The sequence below is a fragment of the Ochotona princeps genome, chromosome 19 (assembly GCF_030435755.1).
Source record: "Ochotona princeps isolate mOchPri1 chromosome 19, mOchPri1.hap1, whole genome shotgun sequence".
In the NCBI taxonomy this organism is placed as follows: Eukaryota; Metazoa; Chordata; class Mammalia; order Lagomorpha; family Ochotonidae; genus Ochotona; species Ochotona princeps.
In genome coordinates, this window is record NC_080850.1 from 14,570,045 (window position 1) to 14,586,291 (window position 16,247).

General features: G+C 36.9%; 1 protein-coding gene across 3 annotated transcripts in view; it reads left to right on the top strand.

Moving 5' to 3' along the window:
- Nucleotides 1-16,247, top strand: part of GABRB2 (gamma-aminobutyric acid type A receptor subunit beta2) — a 204,734-nt gene that overhangs the window by 161,556 nt on the left and 26,931 nt on the right. For all 3 annotated transcript variants that reach the window (XM_058677376.1, XM_058677377.1, XM_058677375.1), the window contains exons 7-8: nucleotides 13,297-13,434; nucleotides 15,635-15,787. In XM_058677376.1, the coding sequence (XP_058533359.1) occupies nucleotides 13,297-13,434; nucleotides 15,635-15,787 (291 nt within the window). The remainder of the gene's footprint in view (nucleotides 1-13,296; nucleotides 13,435-15,634; nucleotides 15,788-16,247) is intronic.

The following is a 16,247-nucleotide window of genomic DNA, read 5'->3' on the forward strand; positions in this document are numbered from 1 at the left end:
TTATTTTTATTGCAAAGTCAGATATATAGAGAAGAGGAGAGACAGAGAGGAAGCTCTTCCATCCACTGATTCACTCCCTAAATGGGCCCAATGGCTAGAGCTGAGCCAATCTGAAACCAGGAGCCAGGAGCTTCTTCTGGGTCTCCCACGCAGAAGCAGGGTCCCAGGGCTTTGGCCCTCCTCGACTGCTTTCCCAGGCCACAAGCAGGGGGCTGGATGGGACATGGGGCTGCCAGGATTAGAACCGGCTCCCACATGGGATCCCAGTGCATGCAATGCCAGGACTTTAGCCACTAGACCACTGCGCCAGGCCCCTATCAATGTGTTTTTGCTGGAATTCCAAAACTACATATCAGGTATACAATATATTTAGAGACTAGAAAATAGCTTAGGAAAGAAGAAGTGGAAAATATTTCAGCGATTCATAATGTTGGGTTTTGAATATGTATGCTTTTCTCTAATACATCTTGTCCAGGATTCCATGATTTCAGCTTGGATTAAGTGTACTTTGATGTGCTAAGATGAACAAGGGTTTCTTCCGGTTTAAAAAAAAAAAAACGCATAACGGTGCCCTAGATTTTTCATCACCAAAACATCAAAAATAAAAAGTTGCCACCCACAGATTCCCATAAGTTAAAGCTCTTTCCTTGTAATTCTTTATATTGGATACAAAGAAAAAAGTCCAGTTAAATTAGCTCCAATAAGGATAGTGCCTTGTCTCACATTAAATTCAGAGCCACACACTGCAACTAAGTCTTAGTGCTAAAAGCTTGGTACATTCGCTCTACCTCTTTTCTTTTATATATAATTTTTTAAAGTTTTGGGCCATCCTCGACTGCTTTCCCAGGCCACAAGCAGGGAGCTGGATGGGAAGCGGAGCTACCGGGATTGGAACTGGCGCCCATATGGGATCCCGGTGCGTTCAAGGCGAGTACTTTAGCCGCTAGGCCACGCCGCCAGGCCCTCTACTCTTTCCTAATGGCTGTTTTACACCTTCCTCCCCCAATCTCAATCTCAAATGATGGCCTTTCATACCCCTTCCTAAGAAAATTGAGTCATCCTAAGAATTTAGGATATTGTCACTACTGCATCTACTACAACGAGCACCCACAACCATGCAGCCCCCCTTCTCCCTGCTAGAACTCAAATATAATTTTTTCATCTTCCCATTCATGGAGATATCTACAGCCATTCACCTTTCCCTTTCTACATCAATTTCTATTTCTTCTTTTTTAAAGATTTATTTATTTTTATTGGAAAGGCAGATAGGAGAGACACAGAGAAAGATCTTCCATCCACTGTTTCACTCCCCAAGTGGCTGCAACGGCCAGAGCTGAGATGATCTGAAGCCAAGAATCCCGACCTTATTCCAGGTCTCGGACACAGGTGCAGAGTCCCAAGGCTTTGAACCAACCATCCTTGACTGCTTCCCCGGGACACAGCAGCAAACTGGAAAGGAAGTAGAGCAGCTGCGACATGAACCAAAGGCCACATGGGATCCTGGCACATGCAAGACGAGTACTTTAGCCACTAGGCTACCACACTGAGTCCTCAATTTTTATTTCTATGCTAACAATATTTTGAGCATTCTGTTGTTTCTTGTAACTTAAGGAAGCAAGAAGAAAAACCTTTTTACTCAATACACCCGTAAGCTGCCGTGCTGGTTTTTGTTCTCATTTGTAGACTTCTGTCAGTCGCCTGTTTCCCTTTATCGTAAATGTATTGCTGCACGTCTTTCACTTTCACTGAAAATATTTGTCATGTTTGCCATTGACCCCAACATTAATTCAAGTGGGTGCTCTTCTGTTCTTGTTTCTTGACTTTACTGTTAGATTTTTTTTCTGTCTTCCTTGCACTTTGTTTCTCTTCAATCTGCATTTTATTTTTTTAAGGTTTTTATTACAGCAAGAGAGGAGGAGGTAGTAGAGACGTATGAGAGCCAGAATCTTCCATGCATTCTGCATATGGCCACAATGATCAGGACTGGGCTGAAGCCAGGAGCGTCTTGGCCTCTTACATGGGTGCAGGGATCCAGTCATCTGATCAGTCTGTCACCACTTCCCCACATACATTAGCAGGGAACTGAGCAGAAGTAGAGTAGCCAAGACTCAACACAGAGCTCACCGGCTTGGTGCGGTAGCCTAGTGCCTAAATCCTTACCTTACAATTGCTGGGATCCCATATGAGCACTGATTCATGTCCTGGCTGCTCTGCTCCTCTTCCACACCCTCCTTGTGGCCTGTGAAATCAGTGGAGGATGGCTAAAGCCTTGTTGAGGCAAGGTGTTAGCCCCTCAATTTTTTAAAATTTATGTTAAGAATAATCTTTGTCTTAAAACAAGTATATATAGTCAATATTTTAGAAAATAATATATTTGTGTAACATTGTTCAATACTTTATGCTTTCCTTGTGCTGGCTTCTGAATATAACTATTTTTCAGATAAAAATAAACATTTTATTCCATGTTGGAAGCCCCAGCTGTGAACCCCTTGGCTTGCAACAATGAAATGACTTTCATGGTCTTCTGTATGTGAATTAATTTGCTTAGACATTTAATATTCAAAGGCCATTCTGAAAGAGTCTGCACTTCAATCCCTTCACATATGTGTGTACTTTCCACTGGGTTGGTAGTCTGATATGGCTTAGACAGTAGCTTCCATTGTATACCAGTGCATTTTATTCCTTTTTTTAAATCTCCAAGCTTCACCTCGACACCAGAGTACCAATGATTTACATTAAATATTAATCATTTCAAATTTACACTGTTGTTTAGCCTTAGTCTGACATAAAAATAACTTTTAAATCCCCAGCTACTCAGAAGCGAATTATTTTTATTTCTACTCCAGAGATTGTTGGTTTTTATAATTCTTAAAAACTTTAAAATTTCAATGGGTTGTTTATAGTTTCATGGAAAAATCAGAATTTCAGATTATAGGTTCTGAAAGGGTATACAGAAACCCCTGCCAATCCTTGGGGTGCCTGAGACCTTCAAAGACATTGTCAAGGTCAAATTTCCCTTCTGTTTTCAAAAGTATTGCTTATATATTTGAAGCAGTGACACGTAGAGAATGAATGAATGAATGAAGGAATATGTTTCATCTGCTGTTCTTTTTTCTGCTGGGTCACAATGCCCTGTATAACCAGGGATGACCCAGGGCTGACCGGAAGCCAGGCTCCCAGCTTCCTCCTTTCTTCAACCTCTCTCCCTCCCCCACCAACATTTGTATCTAAAGTAAATATTTAATGATAAATTGCTAATTGAATATTTTAGTTTCCAGCATATTCAATTGCTTAAGCCTACAAAGGTAAACACTTTTTAGAGTCCTGAATAATTTATTATCATAAAAGTGTTATGAAAGCAAAAATATAAAGATTGGTGTTCAGATAAATGTTCAGATACAGAATGTAATTTGTAAATACAATCCATGTTCAGTGGCTCATATATAGCAGGGACTTGGCTATGAACCTGTAGGTCTTCTGATACATGGTGATGTCATATAGCCCAGGCTATAACATTTGTCAAACGAATTAGAATCTCCCAAAAGCAGTCCCCAGCTGTGATTATGAATGTTGTCCTGAAAATAAAGGTACATACTGTTTTAACGGGGATAATGTATTTTCTGTTCTTTAAAGAACATAGTGTTCTCCATTAACTTCTGCTAATTAGCCATGTAATATAGAATCTACTGAATTGAAAAACCATTTTACTTGTTAAGAAGGCTATGCATCAACTGGGAGTCTCTGCTGATGTAAACTGGGCACATGCCTGCCTCTGTGATCATCACAGGCATAGACTGGGAACAGGGAAGAGACCTGAGTTGCTTGTGTCTCATCACTTAGCAGGCTCTAAGGTCTCTTCATACAATGGCAGCAAGATTCCAACAGAATACGGTGAAGCTGCAAAGCCTCCTGTGGCCTCAGGTCAGGACTGGGTCAACATATTTTTTTATTAGATTTAGTGGCAAGGCCAACTGATTTTTAATTTGTGGAATCTTCGTAAGAGAAGCTGCAAAGTCAGATGCAAAAGGGCATGTGTGGACAGAGGAGAGTGATTACTGATATACTTGCAATATATTGCACAATATTTGAAATGTACAGTTTTAAATTACGTGGTGAAGTGGTAAATATAGTGACTGAGGGTTTGCACTCTAGTGTTAAAGAGGATTGAATTCAGTTCTAATTTCTGACGTTTTAAACTTAATCTCTTTATGGGTTTTTCATCTGAAAAATGGGAGAAATAGACTATGACAAAGGTTTCTACTAAGAATTAGATGATGTAATCCTGGTGAAACTTGGGTTCACATAGGAATTGCCTTGAAAATATTGGCTGTAATCAGTGAATTTTTCCTTCTGGATACAAATGTGATGGTTAACTGTACATGCATGTCTGCCAGAGCAATATATCTACCATAAACCTCCCTCCTGCTGCTTATATGAGCCCACTTAGAGGACACATTTCTGGTCTCTAGTTATGTACTAAATGTCTAATAGTTAACCGATTTTCAGCACAAACCATGGTTAACAAAAAATGTATGCTGTGTTTAAAAAAGAACTTCACAACTCAGTAACGGAGATAGATTCTAAATTAAATAATTTAAAATAACTGATAGTAGGGAATATTTTATAATCACAGATAGGGTCTTATATCTGGAATTTAGAAAGAGTATAAATTTTTGTTATTAGTCAAGGCATATGCTTAACAATTCATGCCATGTCCTAGCAACTCTAAGACCAAAACTTCCTGTACCAGAACATCCTGTCAGCCCTTAAATCAGCATATCCTTAAATGACCTTATATCCCAAAGAAGATATACAAACGCATGGGTTAATATGGAAAGGCACAGACTAGTTCTTGCACCAATCAGCTGGATGTCTACTTACTTTGTCACCCCTTATTAGAAAGCAGATGGGCTGATGTCACAGTTGATGGCATTTTGCTGCACAGCTGTCCAAATCTCCTTGGCCATTCAATCAGCCTTCTTAATTTAAACATCTTTCATTATCAGTCTTGAATTAACAAATTCTATTCTGTGACTGCATCTACTTTGCCTCAAAGAATATTCTACCATATCTCTAAGTATCAGCTCCCTCCAGGGAATACTGCAACACACTGATTTCCAACATCTCTCAGTCAAAAAAAAAAAAGAAAAAAAAATCATTGCCGCACTAGAGCATGGAAATTCCGCATCTGCAATCTACTGATTGTTACTCAGGATCACAAATATTCCACCTTGTAATTCAGCCACTGGCACATGCTGATTATTCTACTCTGAGGGCATGCTCTGATGAGTGACAAACAAGCTAGTATGTTGACCACTCATTTCACCCCAAGACTGAAGAGTTAAGAACTGCATTGGGAATAACTACAGAGAAGTTTGATTCTTGGTAGTTTAGTAGCAATAGCCAACATATCTGTGAAGCTATTGAAACTCGGCTGTGAGAAGCTTTACAGTAGAAATTTGATTTGAGTGCTGCTATGTACACCTCAGAAGTAGAGAGAGAGAAAGATCATAACTGAAGGAAAGTAGGACTATATCGGAAAAGATGGAAGTTAGCCTGGGCTCCTAACATGTGCAGGTATTAGATATCAGAGTGAAAAAACATCAACTAACTATATTATGAGTCAGGGCCAAAGTATTTAGAAGTCAGAGGATTTCAGGGAATGCTGAAGAATATGGGTGGAAGATGAAAGATACCGAAAAGGAAGAAGTATAAAAGAACACAAGGATGCAAGTGGAAGCCATATGATGGAGTTTTGGATACCTGCCTGAAGAATTCCCTTTTAAGTCTAGATCAACTAGGAAGACCTTCAAGAAGTTTGCATATTTATGTTTTGATTTAAAAAGCTTAGAAATAGCATCATTAACACACTTTTTTGATTTTATTTATTTGAAAGGCAGAGTTGCAGAAAGGAAGAAACCGAGATCTGTAATCTGCTGGTTGCTCTCCAAATGGAGAACAACCAGCTAGGTCAAACAGGAACCAGTAGCCCGGAGTTAGTTCTGGGTTTCCTCTGTTGGTGGCAGAAGTCCAAGCACTTAGACCATCTTCTGCTGCTTTTCCAGGTGCATTAGAAGGGAGTTGGTTTAGACATGGGACAGCTAGGAGCAACCAATGCACAAATGTCATGCCAGCATTACAGGTGGCAGCTTAAAGTGCTACTAATCTGCCTTTAAAGTACTAATAGCAGCATTTAGAGCATACATTGGAGAAAGGGGGAAAGCTAAAAGGTCTATGACTAGTCTGTTAGTGAACATAAATACAATACAGAAAAATCTCATTCCAGAATACAACATTCTTAACCTCAACAAGGCTGAGTCTTCAAATAAAACTGGCAGGGATTCAGATTTGCAGAAGCATTTTGGATATTGCTGCATCTTCTGTTCTCTCCCATCATTGTCCATTGTTGATTCTATGTGTGGGCTATCCAGGACAACAGCTCCCTGCAGTGAAACAGTAACCAAATCCTCTTCTGTTATTGTTTAAAGAGAGGCAGAACTGCAAAAAGATGTTTACTTTTTGGAGCCTACTAAACTTTTATTGTTGTCAGGCTATATGCAAGTACTCCTTGCCTGAGTTCTTGACGTGATAAATGACTTTCACGTAGTAAACCCTTAGCATGGTTAATGGACAAAAACCATCTGTAATACTTGTTACTTTATTATTAACTACAGAGTCTTTGTTTTTACCTCCTAATTAAATGAGAATTTTTATTTTAATGTGATTTGCAGGGATTTCTATATTGGCTAACTTTGTGAAGCCCTGCTCGCTTTAAGCCAGTGATCTTCTTGCTCATCTTTATGTATCAGTACTTAGAGTCCAGGCATAAGAACATATAAGGATTGATAGACATAACCGTGACAGACTGTAACCCACTATAATTCTCTATAGAGACAGGATGCTTTAAAAAGACTAAGCAGCGGCTAATACATAGAGCTCTATGAATGGGCAGTTAGTGCTGCATGTTTTTTTGTTTATTACTTTCAATTTTTAAAAACTGAACCATTACATAATTTCTTTGTGTGATCGAACAGAAGAGTGAAGATTTGAAAAGCACAGTTAAGCTAAATTCACATTATTATATACCTGAACACTCTGCTTCTATACAGAAGCAAGAGTTTTACATTGAAATCTCAATGAGGAAAAGGTCTTTAAAGCTCTCAGTTTGACATCTTTTCATCTGATTTTGGTATATCTCCTATTCTCTTACACCATAAGGCTTGAATTCAAACATAGCAATTACATAAAAGAATCGTGTGTGTGTGTGTGTGTGTGTGTGTGTGTGTGTGTGTGATTGTTATCTTTCATCTGTCATAAATGATGGGCCATGACTTGATGGGGTCTTTACTAAGATACCAACAGGTAATCAAACCAAAACCTGTCCTAGGCCTATTATTTTGAACTCCTGAGGTCTAGAAATGATTTGACAGGAGAACATTTGTGTCTAGTCATCTGTATAAAGGGCAGGATAAAGAATAAAGTACTGTTGAGGAGCAAGAGCAATCACTCAGAGTGTCTTTGGAACACTCTTGTTGAATTTAAAGAGTTGCTGCTGACAAGTGTGTGTCGGCCTCTGCCTCACAAATCAGAGCAGCTTTGCTTGGCTGTGCTTGTGTGTGGTCCTGCACCATTGCCCAGAGCACTGGCCTGTGTGAAGCAGAGCCCATTCTAATGGTGGAATTAAAGACTTCTAATTAGGGTCACTAAAATTAATCATGAGAAGAGTACTTCATCTCTCTGGTGGAACATTTGATCATGCTGCTATTCTAAAATGCTTCTCTACCTCGCTTCTTTGAAAGACAATTTCATCTCCTTTTTCTTAAAAAAATTTTTTTCTTATCTTGAAATTTAATTTTGGGAAAGAAATTGCTTACTCACTAGTAAGCAAGATGTGATTCTGAAGGACTGTTAGCCTTCCCAGTGGGTTGCCTAGCTCAGTAAAATTAGTTTATAAACACTATGTGTGGCCTCTCTAGAAGGTGTGGTTTATCATAGTTCAGTGTTTTAGAGAATGATTATACTTGGATATCTATTTTCTGTATGCTAAAAAATGTATCTGGCCAAATAGATTTGCAGTATTACAGGGGCAAGTAAAATTACACAAGTTATTTATGGAGAATTTTCTAACTTTTTCTGTTCTTAATATATTGTGATTCTTTTAGAATGTCAAAAATATTTAGTCATTATCTAATATGTGTACTGTTTGTGGAATCCTTATTTAGGGAGCACATTCCAGGATTTATCTTTCTTAGAACAGAAATCAGATTTCGCCAATAGTAATTAATGAATAAAAGCTTAAATACTAATATTGAAAATATACTAGATTTTTTAAAAATATGGCATTACATTATTTGAGTGAAGTGAGAGGGATAATGTGCAGAATTATTCTGGAACATTTACAAATCCATTTGAAGGACAACTTCTAAATAAATAATGACAAAGCAATAAATCACTTTAATTTTCCACATATTGTTCCATAGTAAAATCATTCTAAAGTAAAATATGTATTCATTGGGTAACAAGATAGATATATTGACCAGTAGTTGAGAAAAGAAAACTGTTTTACAAAATATCATGCTGTATACTAAGATAACAACTGTGATAATATGTTAAATAATTATGTTTTAAAATGACGTATATACTCCTTATATGTCATATAGTACATGTTTTACCAATATGAGAACGTGACTGTATCTATCATGCATATCATATATAGATTTCTAAATATGTGTATTTGTCCTTTTAGATCAGAAGTGTGTAACCTTCCACGTAACATTATATATTCCATATTAACTTTGATGATTTTGTATTTTGATTTATTCACAAGTCATCTGAATTTTTATGTAGGTTGTTGATAGCAATACAAAATAATTTAATGGCTCAGTTTTTGGAATGTATCATGAATAAAATATAAAAGAAGAACTTAATTTACAATACATTAATGCAGTTCCTTCTGATATCTTTCGAAAGAAATCTAATTATTTTTCACTCATTATTATGATAGCTGTAACAGGTCTTAAGTATTAACATATACTTTCTTTTAATTTTTAATCAGTTTGAGAGATTGCTAACTATTCCTCCACAGATGATGTTAGGGAAAGCAGAAAACTAGGTCTGAATGAAGCTAATCCTACACAGTAGAGTGAACTAATTTCTGAACTTGTCCACACTGGGTGACTTGGATTGTTGATCTTGCTTCTTTAGAAACTGGTGCTACAAGGGCATACATTTTCTTCCCATTTGCAACATTCTATTCATTGTTAACCCAAAGTGAAATCAAGAATGCTAGGATTCTTTAGGACTAACAGTAGCCAAGAAGTTTATAAAATATGCTGCAACGCTGGGTCAAAGTGCAAACCCATAGATAGCAAAGTGACCTTTACGTGTATTATTGTCAATTTTCTGACATTTTGAAGAAGTCTGTACGTGTGGTTAAACAGCTGACTGATTTTGCAGTTGTGTATGGGTGTTCATGAAATTGCAACGAAATGTTATGGAATTAGCTGTGTCTTTCATTCATACCTAAAAAAAAAAAAAATCCAAAAACTTATTTTTAAATCCTGTGAGCTAAATGTTTGTCATTGTTTTGTCAGAAACTCTAAGTATATTACAATGATTCTTATCTTTTGAATGACAACTCTTGAAAGTAGTTTCTAGTATTCCAATTTTAGATGAGACAAATGAAGGTGAGATAGTGTAAGAAAGGAGTATACCTAGAGGGAAATATGACTGTAGTGAAGTACCTTGGAATTCCAAAGGCTCTCTTACTGGATATTTCATTTGTGTGTTCATTCATTCATTCAGAACATGTTTACTTAGTGTCAACTATTGCCAACCCCAGTATGCTTTGAGCAAGGGACAGAATTTCAAACACAATATAAACCTTTACAACAGCTAAATATCTAAATAGCATCTATATAAACAACCATCAGCCGAAATATACTTATACATTAATTGGTTATTACGTCAATAACATTTAGTGAGTTCTATTCCCTACAAGCTATTGCCTATCAAAAGTTGTCAAATATCTGGCAATTTGTAATGTTGGTGTTTGTTAAACCACTAATAACCATCTCCCCAAAAACTTTGTTGAAATGCCATTAAGTATTTCCATTGTTTTGCCTACAGATAACTTCTGTGATAACGTAGAATCAGAAAAGAGAAAAAAAATACTGAGGAAGGGAAGAAAGAGAAAGAATTAGAGGACCAGAAATATTCCTCAATAGAGAGACTTGGTACATCATGGAAGTAGTGAGAGTTGACATTTCCGTGTTCTTCTATAAATGACTGTACTCTATTTGTACAAAAGCATCTAGTTTTATGACGGACTTTGTACGTCCTGGTAGAGAGGGGTGACTGTGCACAACACAGTGCTATCCTTGGAGTCAGTCATATTGGTATTTCATGCATTCCTCAATCACTTTCCAGATATATAATTTTAACAAGTAACTTAATCCCTCTCAATCTAGTTTGCTCAACTATGAAGTGAAGAATTGATTTTCAGTGTGCATTCAGGATTTAAAATGATGCATGTTAATACTCACCAATAAAATTATTGTGAAGATTAAATGAGATAATAAAGACAAAGTGCTTAATAGAGTTTCTAGTAAAATGAGTAGCAGCACTCAATATATAATAGTGTTTCGTTCATTACCATCATCAGCAACTTCAATATTAGACAGAAGGTCCATGTTATTTTCATGTGCTGTCTATCATAGACTATCCAGGATGGTTATTTGAAAAGAAAAAAAAATCTCCAAATCCATCACTGAGCAGTTGAGTAAGACTCTCTAATGAATTTCACATTACATGAAGTTATGAAATATGCTGTCCTGTTTGCTTCCTCTCTCTCTATGAAGGGAGACTCTGTTTTAAAAAGGTCTAGCACATGTTGTACACTGAGTCAATAAATGGGAGTTTCTGATTGGTCCTCTCTGCATATTATTGTCTTGGAAGTCAAAGATAATCTCTCTTAGAGCTGCTTTTATGGGATATGACTGGCATCGTTTTTTCATAAATAACATTGTCATGTTTATATGTTGCAAGTCAATTAAGCCAGATCTTTGTAATAACTTGTTTTGATTCTAGGAGGCATTGTTTCATTTTCCTAATTTAATGTGTTTTATCAGAGGTGAGATTGTCATCAGCTCTCAACTGTTTTATAACTTATACATCTGTAAAAAGATCAGGGCATGTTGGATTGCATATGAGATACTAGCCTGGATGAGCGTTTCAGTGGCCATATTAGGGAAGCTGAAACCATGGAACAAGTATATCTATTTTTGAGGACAGGGATTTCACTTAATGTGGATTATGTAGACAATATAATTTTGAAGATTTTTTTTTAAATTTTTGCTTGGAAAGCAGAGAGAGACATATAGACAGAGTACCTTATATCTGCTAGTTCATGGCCAAGGTCCCCAAGTGATCAAAATGACTGGGGCTGGGCCAGGACAAAGCTGGGAGCCAGGAATTCCATCCAGGTCTTGTGTGTTGATGCAGAGGCCCAAGAATTTGGTCTATCTTCAGCTTCTTTGCCAGGCTCATTAGCAGAGAACTGATTTGGAAGTAGAGAAACAAGGATTCAAACTGGAATCTTTATGTGATGCCAATAGTGAGAGTGGCAGCTTAGTCCACTATGTTCCAAACCTAGCCCAAGTAGAGAACAGTTACAGAAAAATGAGGAACTCCTTTCTGGGAGTTTGTTTATTTAAATCACATGAGCCCTGGAATATATTTTAAAAATCTAGAACCTTAAATCTACTTTTAAATTAGTTTTGTGTAAAAATGATAGTCTTTAGAAAAACAAGGAGCTTTGGACAAATCATACTAATAAAATGTTGATTCCAATATGGTGTATGATATTTGTCAGTAAACTGGCCTTTTAAACACCATTACCTATTAGTCAAGAAGCACATGGTTGTACCAGAAATTCATGTTCTCAATTTTTAAAATGTTTCATCAGATGAAGATAGTTAATCATATGAATAAATGCAGGTGTAAATTTCTGAAAAAGCTAAGGTACCACTGAGTTGTGTTAGGTACCATGATAAGCACGTTTCAGTAATCAGCATTTGACATAAATTCACAAATTGATGCTGTTCTCTTGGTTCCTTAAGAAAATAACTTGCTGCTACTTTATTTTTTTCAAAAATCATCTAGACTGAGTCAAATGAAGGACATTGTAGGAATAGTTTTTGTGCTATCAAGTCACATGTCAAATAACAAAGAGAAAAGGTTTTTATTTGTATGTTGTTTCTGAAACTGGTGGTGGGCAGGGTGGGAGTACAGGAAATCACCATGAATGGTGATCCTGCCTACATTCTAGACTTGTGATAATTCCACCATCTAGAGATAAAACTTCTTTAAAGAGACAAATGAAGTATGTGTTTACACCTGATGTTTACAGATTTAGTGTATGCCTTTTCTTTGGGAGATTTTCTTGGTGAATGGAATACTATGTGAAATATTAATATCCAATGGCTTTCATTGGCTTTGTAGCACTATTTATGATTGTAAGGTGTTTATTCAATTGTATTTATGAGTTTGCTTTTAAGTTGGAATAATATGTGAGCTTTGTTGTAATTTCAACATTTCCCTGTGGATGAAAAGCATAATTATCGTAGAAAACATGGTGGTTTTCAGTGCAAAGTCCTATCCTTGACATAACACTGTACACTGACATCCTCAAAAGTATTGCAACTGATGTTTGGAGAGACCTTTGTGTTTTTATTTTTGAAATTATATATGCTACAAAATCAAACTTAAAATTTTGTGTATGGACATCGAAAAAGTAATCATTTTTTCACAATACCTTTTCTGCACTGAAACACAAATAACATAATTCATATTCAAAATACTTTTAATAGGAGAGGATTTTGAGACTATTCACTAAATTGATAACTTAAGTGACTCTCTATTTGGTCTTTAAGTGACTCTCTATTTGGTCTTAAGTTATAATCCACAGTTATGTGATAGTGCTTAATAAAATGAGATTCATAACCAGATAAGCCTAGATTCAAAGCCAAGCTATACTATGTTCTTGTTACAAGTTACAAGAGAATGCATGCTATTCATTTCTTTCTGTTTCCTCCTGTGGTCCTAATTATATTCTTCCCTCATAAGATGTAGAATGGATTAAAGTTAGTATTGGATGTCAAATGATTATCATGGGACTTAAGACTAAATATCTTTGCTTAGTAGCTTATTGTGAATAGAGTTCATCTGCTAATTTGTTATTCTTTCTAATTTGTCTTGTTTGTTTTGTGTATCCCTTTTCTGTGTTTCCTTTTATAGATGGATATACAACTGATGACATCGAGTTTTACTGGCGTGGGGATGATAATGCAGTAACAGGCGTAACAAAGATTGAACTTCCACAGTTTTCTATCGTAGATTACAAACTTATCACCAAGAAAGTTGTATTTTCCACAGGTGTGTATCAAGAAGAATGGTTAAGTCAAAGAAAACATTATCACATTTTGTCATAAGGTTTCCCTTAGCCAACATGCGTCCCTTAAGGACAGAAACTCTAGAAGACCTAGGTGTTCTGTAAGCTTTCAGTTTCCTGTCAAGTCAGTTGCTTCATTTGGAACCCATAGCATTACTTCTCAGAAATGTCTCTCGCTTGCCAAAGCAGGGTATCATTTTTAAATACAGATTGAAACCAGCCAGAGAATTGAAGACCTGGGTCGGAGTTGTTTACCAACTTTATTCATTATGCAAAGTTGATCGTAATTCTTAAAATGTGCTAGAAATAGCCACGTTGCAGTATCTTCAAGTCAGAACACAGATTTTTCCTTTATAAACAGTCAGGTCGGAGGATTTTATATTTTTTAAGAGAGAAGTAATTTACTTACAGATGTTATCTCCTGTTTCAGCAGAAGACCTGTGTGCGCATTAAAATTATCCTGATGCAATCACTGTTTTACCCTGCTACTACTGGAATTTTAGAATGTGAAATATTATTACACCAGTATATGTTTACATTAAAAAAGTACAAGAGCCTAAGAGAATGATTATTTCTAAGTATTTATTTAGAGGTAAAAGAAATAGTAAGAACACAGGAATATCACTCCTCATGCTATTCTTACTGATATGAAACCCAGGCACACAAACAGATAATGTTTAGAAATTTCCAGAAGTTCATGGAAATGAATTTTCAAAAAAAAAAAAAAACAACTATTCAGAGTTTTTTTAAAAATCCATACCAAATAAATTTGCTTTCCAATTCCATTTTCCATGAGCTTTTTGAACTGTCCTCATACAGTGACTGTAGGTTTAGAAATTACTTTCCCACCAAAAACTCAGAAATGTCCTACCTCCACAAAGCAAGACTTGAATGGTCTGTAAACATACTAGGTTGATTATAGATAGAAGAAAAATAGCAGAATATTTATCTAAATATGAATGCCTCTATGGAAATTATTTCTTAATGTTTGTTTCTTTTATATTAAAACATTTGGCTTTGTCCAAGAGGACCAGGCGAAACTAGCTTTTTAGTTTTCTGCCTAACTGTGTATCAGTGTCAACTTTCCCTATTCCAAGAGAGTGCTCTGATGTATACCAGGTCTTAAATATGGTGAAGACAGTTCCCCAGATAACTTCAATGAAGGGATCACAACTTAGGAAAAGTTGCTTTAAATTTTATTTCCCACCAGTAGTTTTCTTTTCTTTTCTTTTTTTTTTAAGATTTTATTATTATTGGAAAGCCAGATATACAGAGAGGAGGAGAGACAGAGAGGAAGATCTTCCGTCCGATGATTCACTCCCCAAGTGAGCCACAACGGGCCGATGCACGCCAATCCGATGCCGGGAACCTGGAACCTCTTCCGGGTCTCCCACGCGGGTGCAGGGTCCCAAAGCTTTGGGCCGTCCTCGACTGCTTCCCCAGGCCACAAGCAGGGAGCTGGATGGGAAGTGGAGCTGCCGGGATTAGAGCCGGCGCCCATATGGGATCCCGGGGCGGGTTGAAGGCGAGGACTTTAGCCGCTAGGCCACGCCGCCGGGCCCCCACCAGTAGTTTTCAAAAGCAGTGATTTTTTTTTGAAAGAGGCTGGTGGGTCACAGATCTCATTATAACTGTAATGGAAGCAATGAAATCATTAAGCAAAAGAAAATAACACATGCATATGAAAACCTAGGTAAACCTACAATGCTTGTATTCCTTAAAACCTTGCTGTTGATCACTAACTTAAATGCACTTTGTGGCTTGTGAAGAGGTTGCCTTCTTTGTGTTGTTTGTTTCTTTTTAAACTACTGTCACAAAAAACACCATTGTTATTGTGTAAGATAAAACTTAGAACTCAAATAGGAGCCACTGAGAGAGTGAGCAAAGGAACTGTCCCACGTTTTTATGAGCTCACACTTGCAGAGAATGTGTGTCTGACCTGGAACACGAGGCTGAGCTGGGAAGATGTGACACTCTTTGAAACACTGGTGAGTACAAGACGAATTCTGCATTGTGTAACTTCCACTCATTAGAAACCCATTGCTTTTAAACAGTTTTCGAAAAGAACCCTGCAACAGAAATTAAAATTCGATTCTGGAAGGGTGTACAAACTGTAGAACTTGAAAGGAAAGTGTCATGTAACTATTGATTGGTCATGTTGATGTTCTGAAATTATCTTTCCAGGGTCCTATCCTAGACTTTCCCTCAGCTTTAAACTTAAGAGAAACATTGGCTACTTTATCCTACAAACATACATGCCTTCCATCCTGATAACCATCCTCTCCTGGGTTTCCTTCTGGATTAATTATGATGCTTCAGCTGCAAGAGTGGCATTAGGTAGGTAGGCATTTTCCAGATGTATGTGGAGTGTGTGTGTGTGTGTGTGTGTGTGTGTGTGTGAGAGAGAGAGAGAGAGAGAGAGAGAGAGAGAGAGAGAGAGAGAGAGAGAATGAGAATGAATGTGTCCTTAACACATGTATGCATCCCTCTATACCCTGGAACGCATGACACATGATGAGAATGGACCCTTATTTATGACAAGAATTTAGCCATGAGACTTTGCGTGATCTGGTTCAGCAGTAAATCAATTAAAAACAAATTAAACCTCTTCCACATCAAAATTACTTAGCCATAAAGCTGTTGGTAATGAAATTAGTCCCATCAGTTTGATATTTTATTGAGACATATTTCATGTAATATTGCTTGCATAACTATTCAGTTTCTATCTGTGCTTTTTTTTAATCTGAGAAGAGATCCCTTTGAATATTTTTTCCTCAGCTAGAGACAATGTTATAGG